General features: G+C 46.3%; 1 protein-coding gene across 4 annotated transcripts in view; it reads right to left on the bottom strand.

Annotated features, from left to right (window-relative positions):
* Positions 1-11,302: 11,302 nt before the first annotated feature.
* SHISA6 (shisa family member 6) overlaps positions 11,303-18,105 on the bottom strand; it is a 273,517-nt gene continuing 266,714 nt past the window's right edge. For 3 of the 4 annotated variants that reach the window (XM_052808630.1, XM_052808628.1, XM_052808631.1), the window contains one exon: positions 11,303-17,636. In XM_052808630.1, the coding sequence (XP_052664590.1) occupies positions 17,086-17,636 (551 nt within the window). In that variant the 3' untranslated portion in view covers positions 11,303-17,085. The remainder of the gene's footprint in view (positions 17,637-18,105) is intronic. The other variant, XR_008238333.1, reaches the window with a different exon arrangement.

Raw genomic sequence — 18,105 nt, 5'->3', positions numbered from 1 at the left:
GACAGGCAAATGTCTCCTATTGTCTCACTTGGGTTAAAAGCTATTCTCTGCTGCTGTGAGAGAAGATGCAGGAGGAGGATGCTCCAGTGGGTTGGGTTTGAATCCCCAGCAGCAAAGTCACTCGAGTATCAAGAATAATCCTGGGGTCCTGGGGAGTGGTGCTGGGAGGGGACTGACTGCACAGACTGCTGCAGGGGCAGGACCACTGCTAGCGTGCAGGGCAGAAAACAGCAAATCAAGACCCCCCCAACTGTGTCCAGCCTCAGCCTTGCAACAGCTGCAGCAACAGCATGCCCTGCAAGCAGAGATAGGAAACCTCCAGTCCGACCAGCAGCTGAACTCAGCCAGGTCCTAAGATGCTTGGTTCCTCTCCCTCTCCACCCAAAGCAAAGATGCGCTGTTTTCCTACCAACTCGCTTGCAAACAAAGGTGGCACCGAGTTGGCTGTGTTTTGTGGAAAACAGCCAGCCTGGAGGGACAGAGCGAGCTGATGGGTGACCTAGCTGCAGTAAACTGATTCCAGCGTGTAAACAGCCTGAGGGGGCTGAGTTAGTGGAGGAGATTAAACCAAAGTCCAAGCCGGCTGCCAGATTCCCCTGGTGGTAAAGCTTTTCCATCACGGTTGGCTGATTCTCTTTATATTTAAAGCCAGCTATGCATGTCCTCAAGCCAAGCTCCCTCAAACATGGGCAGAACAGATAGACCACACCATCCCTGTTCAACGTTGCCACGCAGTCTTCATTTACCCACCCAGACCTTGGAGATGGGGTAAAAGCAGCTCTTCAATCCCATAGACAGGGGGATGTTTCTGTGTAAACACAGCCACTAAGAAAGCCTGGGTAAATGCCTCTTTATTTTGCTCACAGCAGGCAGCTCAATTTGTCTCTAATGAGCACTAACGCGCTCTCCTGCTATCACTCATAGCAATTACTCCGGACTCACTAGTTGCATACAGAAAGCTTGGATAACCAGCTAACAGCCTGTGCCATGCAGCAATGCGCTCAGTGGCAATTCCTGATAAACACTGTGACAAGGCCACCGTGCATATAGGAAGAGGTCAGTCAATAGCTTAATCTGACACAGCAATCCGGGACATGGCATGGGGACATTATGTTTCTTGCCTCAGGTGAACGGACTCTCCTTTAGCTTGCAGCACCAGTGACGGGGAGTTGGCTGCTGCCAGCTGCAGCAGTGGGTAAGCACAGGCTGCCATACAGCGGAGAGAGGCAAGCTGGGACCCTGTGTTGGCAGCTGTTACCTTCATGGTGCCTTCCACAGATGGAGTGTATGTTTTGGGGAGTGGCTGCCAACCCCAGGCTTTCATGCAGAGGCGTTGTTCTGTGGCAAGAGAAATCAATGGCCTTGCGTATATATGAGTAGACAGTTTGTCCCCCTTCATTTTAAGACTTCCTCCCCTAAGATTTTTCTCCTTCATGTATTTCTTACCACTGTGTAATGAAAGAGTTTCTGTGGATCACCTGGGTCTGCAGAGGAGCAGTATGAGCAAACAGTTCTCACAGATCAGAGGCTAGGGGTGCATCTCCAGCAAGGAATATTGAGACCCCTTTCTGCTCACAAAGACAAAATTTCTACCTGTGAATTCTCCTCATGACTGAGGATGAGATAGGACCTGGAGATGGAAAGCAAGATGACTGCTGCACGTGGTCAGGTGCGTTTCCTTCCCTTCAGCGCATGCCCTATGACACTGCAAGTGAAGTACGTATGTGCTACCCCACCACGCAGGCAAGGGGATCAAGGCATGTCACTGCTGATAACCCTGGCTGCAGGTGGCCTGCTGAAGATGTAAGAGCTGTAGCTGCTTCAGGTCAAATGGGCAGAGCTGAGAGCAGATCACTGGTACAGGTCTGCAGCAGGGCTTGAACAGGTTCATAGTCTCTGCGGTCTTGTCTGTCCAAAAGCACAGGGTTTTGGACAAATCCCTGCAGAGCTACTGCTTAGAGGTTCCCAGAGAATTGCTAATGAGTATTTGAGGAGCTTTAACTGGTCATTCTGCATGTCCGGAATGGCATCCTCTCATTAACCCCACAGGCACAGCCTCCAGGCAAGTACGGGGATGAGCTGAGCAGAGTTTTTAGCCATTCAAACAATTGGAAAATTGTTCAGAAGTGAACACTAGGTGTATTTCAGAGGTATTCCCATTCTGATCTTCGGCTGGTCTAAAGGACAGCTCCACTCAAGTAAAAAGAATATTTGTTGGTCCAAAACCTACTCAAAATATTAAAATAAAGACTTGTAAATAAGAAAGCAGTTGGAGTTCTTTCCCAACTTGCTATCCTATCCCATATCACAAATATGGGATATAAAGCTTCATCCTTATTCACAGACCAGACAAGGGGCCACACTGCCAAACTAGTCATTCTAGTTAGCCTGCTGCTTGGACTACTTTTTCTACCTCCCTCTATGCACAAAAAAGGCAGAGTTAAAACTTTGTGAGAACTACATTTCTCTTTTCCTGAAGTGTTTGGTTGTACTGTATAGAGTGTGAAGCCAGGAATGAATTTGCCTTCAGACCTGACCCAAACTTGGACCCAGGAACAACTCAACAGGTTAGCACCAGCCCTCCTGCCTGAGATTTTTTCTAGTTAGAGAATTATAGTCAGGGATCCAAAGAATCCTAAATTAATCTTAATATTTATAATGGCCTTCAAAGGAGATGGAGCAGAGCAGCCACATATCAAAGGTGGCTGGTATAACAAGAAGGCTCCTTGCAGAAGATACCATAATTGACAGCACAGTAATTGGAACTGAGCGATGGCTTCTTGCTAGACAGATGACTTCTGGGTAAGTAGTGTGGGGTTTTTGTTACTAATTAGATTATATTTTATGGCAGAGATATCCCAGAATTTAAAGCTACCTCAGTTCCTTTTGGTGCTTGCTTTGTCTGCATAGCACTCTTGTGTAAATATGTATGTGTAGTCATGGCAGTTGGGGCTGGTGGGAGATGCGTGATCCTCTCTGCTCAGTATGCCCTGCATTGAGAGACTCTCTTTCCAACTGGTTATAATTTTCCCAAACATTACTCAGGGTGACATCTTTCAGGAAAGATTCTGCATCAAACTGAAAAAAAATCTGGACAAAATTTGCCCAAAAGCTATTTGAAAAAGTTTAGAAGTGTGAACTTTGGAATGTGGGAGCTAATGGGGACAGGACAGGAGGTTTGGCCAAGTAACAGCCCCAATGCCACAGATTTTCTATTCTTATGAAAATTCACCCACATTCAGGTGACTTTATAAGCCTTAACATAAAAATCATGGCTTACTGTTGTCCAGCCTGCCCTTGCTGCCTCCTGAAACGTGGGCCAACTCAACATCACCTGCTTTCCCTCTCTTTCTCCCACCAGGCTGGATGGATCAAGGGAGCCAGAAATGAGTGGAGGTTACCTGTCTATGCTGTCCTTTCATGGAGCCACTGTTGAGCCTACACAGGACAGGAGGAAGAAGAGGTCTGCTTTGCTTGCACAGCATCTAAAACTTGGCTTGCAGGGAATCAGTGAGAAGGGTGGTCAGAGTGGGACAGGAGAGAAACTGGGATGAATTGGGAAAAGCTATTGGGAGCTGATAGGTATCTAAGCCGGGAGCTGGCATGAGAAAAATAGGGGAGGATTGGAAGATGAAGCTGGGACTGTATTCTACTGAGCATTTGTTAAAAGGAATGAAACTGAAGTGGTTCCCCATAATTACACATAGCTCTAAAACAATTAGGAAATACCAACAGAGAAGCAGTTGTGCAGCCTGAGGATCCATTACATGATTGCAGATAATTTTTCTTGAGGCCCCATCTCATTCACTGCACAAACCAGACCTTCTCTAGGGATGATCCACGGATGGGTGCTGAAGAGACATTGTTGCCTGTAGAGCCCTACCTCAAATACAGAAGCAGTTTTGGGCATGGAGCAGGGAAGAGCTACTGGCTGATGTTAGTTGGGTTCATGGGCAGAATGCTGCCTGAAGTTCAGTGTCTGTGTCCCCATGTACTGCCTGGATAATCATGCACAAAAGACGGTGCTGATTGTGTGCTTCATTTCCTGGTTAGAGGTGGCACGTGATTTGCAGGAATACTCCAAATTCATAGCTGCAGCTGAGGCTTTTCCTTTAAGCCCCAAAGGTGCTCTATGATGGTAAATTTTCTAAAAATCTGTTCCTTTTATAAACCCAGCCCTCAGAATGCAGCAACACATTTACTCTTGCCTTCCCAAGTCTCAGTTCTTACTATCTAAGAAGATAGTAGTTCTTCTACTATCCTCTGTACAGTGAGGATAACGCAGGCCCTTCATCTGGCTGTCTGGAGATAAACTTAGCTTTTTATAGCCTCATCTATGCTGTTGATAAATGCCACAGAAAATAATTCCGGAAATGAGTCATTTCTTTTCCAGTGGAGGGTGTGAAATGCAGACAGTGAAAAAGGCATCCTCTCTCAGGACCAGGGCTAGGAATTTGTCTCTCATCTGCTGTGAATTCCAGGCTGATCACTGAGCAAGGAGAGGACAATAACGGATGGCATTTGGTCCACCAGAAAACACCATTCAGGCTGTCCTTCAAAGCAAGTGGCAGAGAACCTGGGCATTATGAGCTGAGTCATAAGGTGGGAAAAAAAGGTTTTCTTCCCAGGACTTCAGGGACAGCAAGAGTGTCAGCCCAGAGACACCTACTCAGAAGGCACAAGCACCCACCATTTTAGATAAAGAGCATCACCATCAGCAATATTAGCTTATGAGATGCACCTCTGACCAATAGACATGGCAGTGCGCTCACTGGGGTGAGAGCAACAGTTCAGGCACAAGGATCACAATTCTAGCTGATAGTGGAAGCTTCAAAGTCTTTGAATGAAGCTTTCTGTCACGTTGACAGGGGTCTGATGGCAGAGAAGAGTACCTTCTCTTTACAAGTAACTTTATGTACTTTTTGATGCAGAAAAGAAAAAGGGTTATTGCTTTCTTTCAGCTAGCATCTTGCCAGAATACTTGCCTATTATCACTGCATCATAGCTATTTGCTGTGTTTCTGCATGGACGCTGGGCTGCTGATAGTACATTTCCTCCCTGTGCCTGCCCTGTGTATCCGACCAGCAACGGCCCTGCCCTGCAGAGACAGGTTCCTCCACCCCACCCCAACCACTAAAGCAAACTTCAACAAACTTCATAGTGCATGTTCCCTGCTTGCATGCTCCGCCATGATCTCCCTGTTGGGGTAAGTCAGTCTCAAGTTACATGTGAGGAGCAAAATGTGGACATAAAAGATCATTTAGAGGAATGCTGCAAGCAGCTCCTCTTAGTTCTTTGCACCCTTTCCTCAGGTGATTTGATTTATCAGAGTGCATATAGCCCCTGACGAACACGGTTATACCATCACCAGGAGGCACATGGCTGCCAGTATCCCTGGCTGGACCTTCATCTCCAGCATTGTGGATGGGGCTAATTCACATCTGAGCTCTTCCAGCCAAGGCAATGCTCACTGTGTCTCCTGTGCAGCAGTGACGGCATTGCAAAACATGCATACTGCTGAGCCAGCTACAAGGCAAGTCACAAGGGCTATGGAGCTGAGATATGATGAAATGGCTGTGGCCTATCCAGCCACTCTAGTCTGTGGCAGGAGCAATGAACATGTAAGGTGTACAGACTGCTACCCAGCACAGACTTATTGTCATCAGAGAGAGGGGATGGATGTCTCCATCTCAGTCTACCACATCAATAACATGATTATCTTTTCCTGGATCTATTCCTGAATTTTCAACTGTAGGTAACCAAGCTACATGGCTGAATAGGAAGAGTTGGTGCCAGCCCCTCATTCATATATAGGATGACTTTGCACTCCAGGAGCCATCCTGTGAAGTGCCTGCTCCTAGCCAGGGTCTTTCTGCTGCTTCAAAGCAAACAACCACAAAAGGAGCACTGGTGGTTTTATGGTCTGATCTGCACAGCAGCCATCACCCCTTGATTATTGCAAGATAGAAAGCATAGAGCATCTTCCCCTTTCACAGTTCAATGCTGTGACTGTCTCTTGTATTGGAGTTGCCAATTGGCTTTCCTGATGGAAGATTTACCAGTGACCGACTGCCAGCCTTGTGTGCTTTGTGAAAGTGTCTGAGTCACATAGCTCAGCAAGCGACACACCTCCTGCTGACCTAGAAAGCTGCATGGACCAGAGTAGTCCTCTTCTTGTTAAAGGCCAATAACAAGGTGGAAAAACCTGAATGCTGGACTTAATCAGTCAAAGAAGATGACCATCTGGCTGAGTCTGTGATACCGGTGTGCTCAGTGCATGTGACCCAGGAGTCAGCACAGGAGCAGCAGGTTGGTTGGTAGGGTCAAAGAAGCTTTCAAGTGATTTTAGGTGCTAGTGTGGGCAGGTCCAACCCTCGCTGTCCTGAAAACATGGCCCAGTTATTCTTCTTCCATTTCTCACTACAGCTTGGAATAGAAACCTCTGTGTAATATTTCACTCTCCTTGGAGGACTATCCAAATGAAACAGTGCTAGATAGGTCAGCTCCTGGCAGATCAGCCTGCAGCACAGATCCTGTAGCAGCATGGACCCTCCTGACTTCCCAGCACAGTGTTGCATCTATCCCAAAGGTGTGGCTGAGCCAAGTGCTCCTCTGTGCTTGTGGTGGCAGGTGCGGTAGTGACTAAAGGTGGCCATACAAATCTATGCTGTTCTCACAACAGCTCTTCTCCCAGGCTCCTACTGCTGTCACTAACACAGAAATGGGTGAAGTCATGGGTAAGGTTAGGTAACCCAAAGCCTGGTGTTTTGAGGGCAGCCTGATGGAGCAGACCTGACAGCTGAAGTAGGAGAACCACTCCTTGCTAGGAAACCTTTGGAATCTGGAGGACCTGGGTAATTGCATCCAGCTAAAGTATGGTGCCTGGGAGACTTTGCTGGTGGAAGCTTGAACAGTGCAGTTGTCATTCAGCTTCTAAATATGTCAGAATTAGATGCCCCAATCAAAAAAAAAGAAATCCCTCTGTGGGTCTCCCCAGAGGACAACTGGTATTAGACACCTATCACAGTTTGGCTGAGACATCTAACTTTCAGCTGCTGAAGCAGGGACAGATGAATCCTGGCCTGAAAGGACTGGAGGTAGCTCCTGAGCTTTGTTGCAGACAAGCAGAATTTTGATCACTGCAGGCATCTCAGTCCGACATATAACCCTACAAAATCCCTGAGCAGACCTAACTCCTAAGGAGGTCTGTGGAAGCAGTTTGGCACTAAATCTTCTGAAAGACTATTAAGTCAGTGCTGAGTTGATTTCTGACCTGATGTAGTCTTGTGTCAAGCATGAAGAGACAGCAAGATGAGCAAAAAAACCCTTCCCATCCATGTTTGATATTGAAATGGACACATGCTGCAAATCACGTGTGAGATTTGTCCTCTGCCCTCCGCTAGATCTCCCTCTGCCACAGCCACCCTGTGTGGTTATTGCAGAGCTGAAGCGCACTGCTCTTTTGGCAGAGGCTGAGCTTTGCTGGCAGCCCGAAGTTCAAATTAAAATAAACAAAAAGTGCTTCCCAAGCCTAGAGGCAGAAAAGAAGAGCTGCTACCTGGCATTTTGACAAGGAGGGAGATGGGGGACTGCATTGTATTCCCAGTCTGCTCCTGACTCATTCTGTGACTGGGGTGAGTCACTTCCGAAGGTCTCTCCTTCTAATGTCCTCTCTGCTCTGCAGGGAATGGTAATGCTCCTGAAGACTCTTGCAAAGCTCCATTAATTATTAAATGCCTTTAAGTGTGTTACTGCCTGGGAGGAAACACCTTGTGGAAACAGATCCCTCCTTCATGGGCAGAAAACGCTTCCAGGTTTGAAGTGAGCTTCAACTCACAGAAGAGCTCACTGAGTTGTAGGTTTTGTCTATGAAAATAGCTGAAAGGTGGTAACCTGTTGAAAGAATTACTGTGGCAATAAGACTTAGCATTAGCAGCCACACAGTATTCATTACAGCAAGAAACATTGCCCATCTAGTCTCTCTCCGATAGTTTGTTCCAGTGATAGTCTATCTGGCTTCAGCTTTCATCAGCTGGTTCTTCTGATGTTGGATTAAAGAGCTCTTTAATACCCTACACTTTTCACCCCCTAAAAATGCTTATACCTAGTGACCAAGTCACCTCTCAGCCTTTCACTATGAACTAAAATGCTGAGCTTTGTAAAAACTTCACTGAAAAGCATTTCCCCAACTCACTTTTGAATGGGACTGCTTCTCCACTAATGCACCCATATCCATCCTAGAAGCCTTCCTCCATTTCCTGCATGTCTGATTTCATTTGCAGCATTATGGCACTTTCTGTTCAAAGGACTCAGCCCACCCTTGACTTAGAACTTCCCTCTTTTGTTGCTTTTTGCATCCCAAACCCTCTGTGTCTCCTGAAACTTAGCAGCAACAATTTCTTTATTTCTGGATTGCTGAGCTCAGTGTTGAAAAGTGTGTGGTCTTGTGCTAAGTTCTGCCAAATGCCACTTGCAACAGGTCTTCAGAGGGTAAAACCCACTGAAACCCACTCTTTGAGATTTCCCCTCTGCTGCACCCCTTTAACATCAGCTTTGTCAAGGATGTGCAGTGATAAAAATCTTAATTAGATTGTCAAGCAGCACATGATCCAGTACTGTAGAAAAGGCTAAATGTATTGCATCTATACATCTTCCTTGCCAGCCCAAAGTGTAAGAACATTAGAGAATTAATTTAAGTTCGTTTGACAAATCTGCTTTTCTTAAACCGATGCTGACAGGTGTTAATTATCCTGCAGTCCTTTAATTCTTTACCATTTTTCAACATCTTTCCAAAGCAACTGGGAGCAGTGCTAATCCTTAGGTTTGGGAAACATTCCTGTATGTTGTGCTGGAGCCCAGGAACAGCAGGAGAGCTGCTGGGAAGATGTGACCAGTGGAGTGGCCACCCCTTCCACTTGGACTTCTGTCCTCCTTCAGACTTCAACAGCATGTTTGGGGTCTCCCAGCAGTGTTTCTGGATTTTGCCTTTCAAGGAGTGGACACAGTCCTGTCTTTTTTCACTTGTGAGGATCTTAGCCTTCCAGATGGAGGGAATGCTGCTTTGCTGATTTAATGTTTTGCCTCCCAGCAGGTCTGGCTCTGCTCTGTGCCAACACTGGTGTGAGGAGGTGATACCAGGACCCTGCTGTAGGAGTGACCTGTGACCAAGCTGTCTCCATCAAGGAAAAGAAACGCCTGGCAAAATCCAGTCCTATTGTTCCTCAGGTAACCTCACACCCATACCGCTATGCCCATCCCCAAGTCCTTCCAGATAAAGGTCTTTCATTTGACAGAACCCCTGCCCACAGCTGGGCTTGCCCTTTCTGTGCTCTGTTGTCTCTGGGACCTCAGTGAGGATATCTGCTGGGTCATGGGGACCTGCTCAACCTGCCCATGTCCCATCAGGCAGGTCTGCCAGAACAGTTCTGCACTGTGCATGGTTCCCCAGAGAGGTGAAGTGGGGCCTTCATCACCACACCTTCCCGCAGACAGCGTGGGAATGAATTGTGCCATGCTCTGGGTAGGTGTGTGCCAGCAGATGTCAGGGACTGTTGCCTTCTGCCATGCAGGCTGGGGAGATCCCTGCTGCGTTACCCAGGAACAGGGCATCGGCTGTGATAGCCTGAGTGGGGGTGGGCCAGGCGCTCACTCTCGTCCATGACATTCACCAAAGTGTCCCTCCAGTCACACATGTGAAGTCATACCCTGCATCACAGGGGTCTCATCGGGGGTGGTGCCAGGCTGCCCAGGCCACTGGAGACACCTCTCAGGGCCACCACCAGAGATCCTGTAGAGATCACTTAGTGGGGCCAGTGAAGATGGCTTGAATGAAGGCTGGCTAACAGAGTGTAAGCTCTTCACCAAAACGCTGAAATCAATTATTACAGGAATTGGAAAGTGGGTTTTATTGTCCTTTGAGGTAAGAACTGGCTCCAGCTTCATCTCAGTCATCATTGGCTCTCAACACCATAAATCCTGCTGTTCCCTTCAATACCTTTTATGGGAAGTGGAGAAATTAGCTAATTCCCCATTGGTCCCTCCCCACTTATTAGTGCTACAAAGGATTGGATAATTATGAATAGAACTGCCAGGCAAAAATAAAACTTCTCCCTTAAAAATACATTTTAGTTAACTCTGCTGTGTTCATGTGTTTCCTAGGAAGTGCTGATTATGCCTTGCTGACTCTAAGCTCTGCTCTTATGGAGCTAGGAGACCCCAAGCACTAACCTGGCCAAAGGGCTATAAAAGGGCCTTGTCTTCCCACTGGACCTACCCTGGAAGATGACTGTCTTCTCTCGGTGGTAGTAGGGTGTTACTCCTCAAAGCTTGTTTAATCTAAGCTGAGCAGCAAACAACAGAAGGCTATACCTGAGGAAAGACTGAAGAGGAGAGCGTGGGGCTCAGTGAGTGAGTGATGGTGATGTGATAACCTCTGCACCACAGGAAGGCAGGGGTGGGGGAGGATCCCTGGGACATTAGCCCTGTGATGTTATCTCAGCAGCACTCCTCTGAAGGTCAGTGCCAGACCTGCAAGGTGGCAGAGAAGGGGAAGGGCAGAGACGTGGCACAAATGGATGAGGAGAGCTTCTCCCAAAGCCCTGCAGTACAGGGATGGGCTGCCAGCAGCTCCACGCTGGGAGGGAAGCACGACCCGCAGTGCCTGCACTCCTTCGTCCACTCCCAGCACTGTGCTGTGAAAGGGTGCTGATGCCTCAACAATTTTTATTTCCAGCAATCCTTCCCAATTACCAGTTATCACATTTTTAATGGAAGCAAATGTGCATAATGCTGAAGGCAAATTAATATGAAAATGGAGATATAAAATTTGACATTTCCTCCACAAAAAGCAAGACAAAAACCCTGCCATGTTTCCCAGCTAGATGTAGTAGTAACAAAGCCCAGACTCAGAGCTGGTAGAAATGAAAATGCAGTTTCACCTTCCGTGGTAGTAGTGGGGGCTGTTTAGTGAGGAACATGCTCTGGCCTCCTTGGCGCTTCTCACATCTCAGAAGAATGGCAGGGAAACTCCTGTGTGTGCAGTATTGCCAACAGCAAAAGCAAAGCCCCTGTTGAAGCCTCCAGCGCTATGGGACATTTCACAAGTTCTGACTTTGCAATACAAGGCTTTCTAGATGAAGAATGAATCATGGTTTATGAGTGCAAAATTAAAGAAGGGCAACATTAAAATAAAATCTTACAGGCTTGCATGACAAAATTTTACAGCAAATAGTAATGTCTTGCTTCTCCCCCTGCTATTTTCTGGCATGATGATGAAATGCAGTAGATAAATACGCAAAAATAATGACTCTTCCAGACCTTATAGCATTCATTTTAATAGATGCTATTTAACTACAGACAGAATATAGATATCTACCTTTCAAATGCTGGTTACAAAGATTGGCAAGGCTGCCAAGAAAACGGCTTTTTTTTTTTTCCCCCAATAGATATCAAAAAAGAAACAATTTATATGTTGAAATTGCCTTTATTTTTTGATCCATAAATATTTGTTACTGACAAAAGTGGAAAAATCCTTAAGACTCTAAATTTTACTAAACTGATAATATTTTTGTTTACAGTACATACAGAATGTGCTTTTACAGGTAAGTATAACAACAAGAATAATACAGAGAAAAACAGTCAAATACTGCTCATCTTGAAGCTCGTTTAATGGTTAACCAAGAGTCTGTGCAAAGTTACAGATACAAATGTACTTCCTCTTCAGTACTACTGTATAATAAACATGGAATCCATAAACTGGGCTAAAGCACAAAAATATCCACTTAACCCCTCTTAGGAAATATTGTCCCCCAAACTAAAAATATTACAGTAAGAAGTGTCTTTCTCAGAGCCAAGAAATTCTTGCTACAAAAATGTCTAACAGGTTTGCAGACAGAAGATCAGAAGCCGTTACAAAGCACATGGGCAGAGGGTCAGGGTGGCACGATACACATCTCCCTGCAGTGGAGGTGGTGGAGATGGAGACCTCCCGGACATCGTGCGGTCATGGTGGAGACACGGGACGCTGCTTCACTCACTGCTGAGAGCAGAGATCTCTTTCAGATTTACACTAACGTGCTCAAATGGGATCATCCAACTCTCCCCTTTGTCCCCGGGCTGCCAGCGGGTGAAGCATAGGTTGGTTTTCCCAGCTGCGTTTTGGGCTCGGTGAGGGCACCTCCTTGACAGCCATGAACCAGCTAAGAGAGGCTGGGAACGATACCTTCCACCATACACTTACAGACATACAACACAGAAGCAGCTGTTCGCTAAGAAGCAGCCCCAACACAGGCTTATTGCTAACAACAATTTTTATGAAAATATTTAAGCCCCTTTCTCACATATTTCCCCTACTAACTTTTTACTCATCTGAAATATACTTGAACATGAAATCTGTATATGTTAAATATATTTCAGCGGAGTCCCTCCTTCCAGATTAAACACTAAATCTGAAACAAAACTAAGACAAGCTATTTCTCCATCACATGAACTGCAGATGGCGAATTGATCACAAATTAGAACACGTACTTCAAATACAATTAAAGTGACACTGTTTCATGATAATTTTGTTTGTTGTGGTGGAAGAAGATGAAGACATCTTCCCAGCTACCAGGAGCCACCCATCTCTTACCAAAGCTTGATGCCAGGCTCTTGCAGGTTCCTGGTGGGAATGCTTCTGATGATAGACACAAGAACAGAAATATGCATACAGGAAGCCCAGGTACATGGGCCCAGCTTTGCAGCCAGCCAGGCTAGCAGAACAGTAGACAGAAATAAAATCTAGGCCAGGAAAGGAGGGCTTACTCCCAGGTAACTGTCCCTGTTTCTTCCCACCCACCCACCCCCATCCCCAAGTAACAGATCATCATTTATAAAAGGAACATTAAAACATTGAAAAATATTTCATTTTTCCTTAAAACACAAGTCACTGGCATTAGAAGACATGACAAAATTTCCGTTCCATGTGGTGATCTGTGTGGTTCATTAAAAATAGTTTTCCACATTTCAAAGAGTGATTCAGTATAGTTTGGAAGCTTAGATTGGCACAGGGTCAGTCAGAGCTTAATGATTGCATTTTACAGTATGTATGTATATATATGTGTTTGTATGTATATACATATACATACATGTATCTGTACTAATGAGAGAGTTGTATAAAATCCAGTGCAGCTCACTATTGTGTTGCTGCTTGGGGAATGCAAATAATTATCAGTTTGTAGGAAATAATATAAACTTTTCTGCATCACCCTCCCCCAGTCCCTGCACATGCACTCTGGGAACTGGATGCTCCACAGATGTGTGTTTCCGCCTGTGGGTTGGAGAAAAAGACAGATCAATTCTTCAGAGTATATTAAATTAATCAAGGCAGATTATATTTTACTGTACGGAGGAATGTGACTGCTTCCTGCTTTTCTCCTGAGTGCAGAATGTTGTGGTGACTCAGACATGAGGAGAAGAAAGCAGAAAGGTCAAAGTACAGGTAACAGCATCCCTTAGAGCTGCTGCCTGCTAGGAACCCTGACCAGAAGGAGAGCAATGGGAAATCTGGGAAACTGCTTCCCCTCACCCCAGCACTCTCATTCTGGACAGACACTGGATTGCAACATATCAGACATGATGTGGCAGGACAATGGTGACAAACAATATTAATAAAAATGCCTTGCTGTTCTACAGTGTCTGTTGTGAGAGGGTCTCAAAGCACTTCATAGGCATTGTGGTATGAACTCTCATAATGCCTCTGTGGAATAGGAAAGTGTTACTATTATCATCACATGTTGACCATGGGGAACCGAAGTGCTGGGGACCAGGCTGTGGGTCATGACACACAGTCCTGGACTAAGTGTCTTTTCAGTGACAAATTCTCAGAACAAGGAATAAGGAAAAAAATGATGTAAGAACATCTGTGTGTGCTGAAATGCCACTGCTCTAGCTACCAACCCATTCCAGCATGCAAAGCAAACCATGGTGCCCAGGAACAAATTGTGGTCATCCAGGGCATGGTGCCTCCCCAGATAAATTTGCTGAAAATTTGCTGTGTTGGTGGCAGAGTCCCTGAAGAGATTTGGCCTAGAAAAGCTTTTTGATGGCTCTTGTGGGACACATCTGCTTAAAACAGTTGAGTGGGTGGAAAAGACGAAGAAATGGGGCTGAGATTTCTTTGGAGTATTATTGCCCAGGTAGGACAAGTTAGCAGATGACCTGTGCTATTTGTCAGTCTGAATAAGAGAAGGCTCTGAGGTCAAATGGCCTGGAGCACAGCACAGCATCTGCATGGGCCACTTGAGTGAAAAATTTCCATATCTGCATCTGGTCCAGCAGCTTCTTAGTTCACAAATGGAACATTTAGATGAAGACTAGAGCTTAAGACATACAGCTGTGGAAATGGAAAGAGAGGAGTGTTCACCTACCCGTGGCCTCACATGGTCACCTCTGCTCCTCTGGCTCTGCCACCTCAACTCCTGGAGACTCTAGGGTGGACTCTCCTCTCCCACAGTGTTCACATCTCCCTGCTTGAAGAGAGGAAGATCCTGGCTTTGCTTGGGCCAAGAGAGAATGGAAGAGCCCCAGAACCTCAGCAGGGACTGCCTCCCCATCAGCCATGTGCGTTTCTCTTCTCCTAAGAGTCACAAACTTCAGTCTGTGGGAAGGTCAGCAAGAGTGATATTTTCACAGGGATTGCCTTCTGTGAAGAAATATCCAGTGACTGAGCTGAGGAGCTTGGAGGTAGTCAGGGGAGAGAAGTGTCCATCAAGGGAAGGGGTCAGGAGATGAGGTGTGAGCCTTTTCTCTCTCGTTTCTCCCATGCCATGAACTGCCACTCTGATCCATAGGCAATTCTGGTTGTTATCCAGAATGATTTTGCCCAAGGCTGCATGGTAATGACCATCTGAACCATGGAGACTCTTATCTATTCCTTCCCAGCTCAGTTTCCGTCAAACAAAGCCCCAGTACTTCTCACAGGTGGAGTCCTTTCTGAACACAGCCTCCATCAGATGGGGCAGAAGAAAGCTCATGAACTAGGACCAGCAGCCCCAGGACAGTCTGGGAAAGAGAAAGGCCACATGGCCATCCCACAGAGACCTACCTCTAAATCCCACTGAGGGAAGACAGCATGCTCCTCCTGCCTACCCAGCACCAGAAGAACCTAGTACTGCATCATAAGTCTCTAGACAAGACTCAAGCTCACAACAGCCTACAATCATTGTATGCTACAGGACTGACGTGTTGAGCTTGGAACATCATTAAGGCCAGGAGGTGGGAGGTATTTGAGGGGAAGGAGAAGGGCAGAGCTAATTTAAATGAAGTTTAGTGAAGAGCCATGTAGGAAAAGACTCAGTCTGGGAATGTAGGACATGAAGAGATAAGTACTCTATGAGAATGTGTTTACAGCCTGAAGTCAGTCGTCATTTCACCCAGAGGAGGGAGCATGCCTGCCATTTGGATTGGCAGCATGGGTGTGTGCATGTGGTGGGGCTTTGAGTGCACACAATGGACAGGGAGTGCTGGAGAGCGTCCAGCATTAACAGTTACAGCACTGGGTGTGGCTGGCCTTCAAAACCTCTGAGACCCTTTCCTGGCCACAGAAGTCTGTTCTAGTGTGAGTTAGTTCTACAGAATTTGATAGGAACACAAATACAAGGGAAAAAAACCCAAACCAAAACAAAACCAACAAAAAACAAAGCAAAGCCCAATCTGGCTAGAAAGCCAAAGATAAAACCCTCACAAATTCTGGACCCACAAGTCTACATTTTAAAGATTTTACAAATATACATTATCTAATTAGTAGTATATCAGATATACAACATGCCCATTTATTATAATTATGCTGGATATATAATTTATATGCATGAAATGTAACTGTCTTCATGGTTAGGATTGGTACTTAGTGGAATTGGAATTTGGAAGGTTTTCTTGGGGGGGCCATTACATGGAGAAAAAAATCAAAGAAAATTACTGACCTGCTTTTTGGTAGACAGACACCCTCAGCTTTGTGCTTCTGCTAAGGGCTAGAAAAAGATTTGCTACATATGGAGTTCTAGGTTGTAACTGAGAGAAGAAAATATGTTCAGAAACAGGGGAACTGGGCCAGTGGAAAATGCTATCAGGAAAATAAACTTCTGGGGAGAAATCCAGGCTCAGTTAAACATGTGATAGCCTTGCCTTGCAGGGGTCTCAGTGGAGTCAGGAATTCCCCCAGCACGGGTCAGCAGTGTGAAGCTGAACAAATTCTGGTGCTTTAGGTTCAGCAGTGGCAAGAAGCTGGAGGAAGAGAAACCCTATTCCTCCTTCCTATTTACATGTTGGAGACACCAAGATACTAGAATGAGTGGAGAAAAGGGTCTAACAAGCATTTCAGCATATTTGTGCTTATTGAACACATCAACCCCACTACTTCCTACACTGAGAGAGCAGGCGATTTGTAGGCACTAGTATATTTTTATCTTATGAGTATATTTAATATAAACTAAAACTTTATTTCTCAGCCAGGCTATTCCTGTCCCTAGATCTGCCAGTCCCCTAGGGAAGTCTGCCCTTGAATATGCTCCAAGGGTGAGGAAGAACAGATGTATGGATGCTGGCTGATATCGAACGGTCTGGAGGCGATCCCCAGCAGCCAGAAGCTTATCTACTTGCTACAGAAAGGCCAAACATGAGGGCTGGCATGAGGACTGAGAACAGTGCCCCTTTCCACCCGGATGGGGTGCTGCATTTCCTCCTCCCTGTCTTGGGCTGCATGAGACTGTTCCTACTTGTAGCAACTGAAAAGTCCTAAATTCATAAAAACAATGAGATAATGCAGGTGAGCCCTTGGAAGGAGCCATCTACTACTATGGCTTTCTTTGACAGAAACTGATGCATGTCAGGAAATTTCCTCTATTATCCCTCACTATCGTCTGTTTGCGTGCTTGAGTTCTTATGTCACTGATGAAGGGGTGGCTTTAAAAACAACAATGTGGATGGGACTGTCAGAGAAGTCTTTTCAGACACTGAGTTATTAGAGGTTATCTTGGCCTATAAGGCCACTGCAGTATGGGGTGCTGTGGCCACCCCAGTCCTTAATGAGTATCTACAATGCACGAGGTCATATCAAACAGTCACCTCTGTTTTGCTTGCTGTGCGGTAGTGATGGTGGTGTCCTGGAATATAATGCAGTTGTTCTACTGTGTTGTGTCGTCGGGAGGCGAATGCTTGGCGCTTGGCGGAGGTTGGGTTCATACCTAAGGTATTGTACAAGTTATTTGAGGCACTAGGATGGGAGTGCATTTTTGTCATCCTGTAGCGATCCAAGACAGGTGTTGATACAAAGACGTCTGTGTGTGACAATGCCCGTGACATAGACTGCTCGGGGTACCCCGACCGCTCCGGGGAGAGCAGGGGGTCTTGGGAGTGGAGGCGCTCTGCGGACAGAAGCTGCTCGTCTGAGAGGATCCGTTCATAGGACATGCTAAACTCCTCAGGCATGATCCTCTCAGGAGACAGCACTCTGTCCTGGGACATGGCCCTGATGGGACGGCGAGGCCTCTCTCTGTGGTTGGTCTGTTGAGACATTTTGATGACGTTGATAGGGAGCGTGCCCCGGGCTGCCAGGTCGGGCAGGTGTCTCCTCCTCATGTAGTATTCATCAGCCTCTTTGTCAGCTGTGGGAAAGGAAAGGAAACAGTTAGAAATGTGAGTGTTGTCCCACGGGGTGAAAAGAGGCTGTGTACAGCACACGGCCTTGGAGCAGCCTCCTGGTGAGACCCGAGGGACTATCTACCAGCAGCTGGACCTGGGCATGGGCATCCATGTCAGGGTGCTGCCTGTCAGAGAGACATCAGCCCGGTGTGGGTTGTGTTGCCATGGGCTTATGGCAGACAGAGAGTTATAATTGCATGCAGACAGGTATAAGGCCCTGTGCAATGCATCACACCTTCTTGCATCATGACACAACAGACTCCTTACGGTGTCAAGTCCAGACAGTGGTATGGCATGATTTACACAAACGGTGAGTTATGGAGAAATTATCAAACATCACCTTCACAATACACTTACAAAGAAAGCACAGGGAAGGTGAGCTGAGGCAGGCAAGTTCCCCATTTGAGGAAAATCATACCTTGCTTCTGGCCT

The sequence above is a fragment of the Harpia harpyja genome, chromosome 14, assembly GCF_026419915.1.
Source record: "Harpia harpyja isolate bHarHar1 chromosome 14, bHarHar1 primary haplotype, whole genome shotgun sequence".
Taxonomy (NCBI): Eukaryota; Metazoa; Chordata; class Aves; order Accipitriformes; family Accipitridae; genus Harpia; species Harpia harpyja.
The sequence above is the reverse complement of the archived record's forward strand: the minus strand, read 5'-3'. Positions and strand labels throughout refer to the sequence as shown.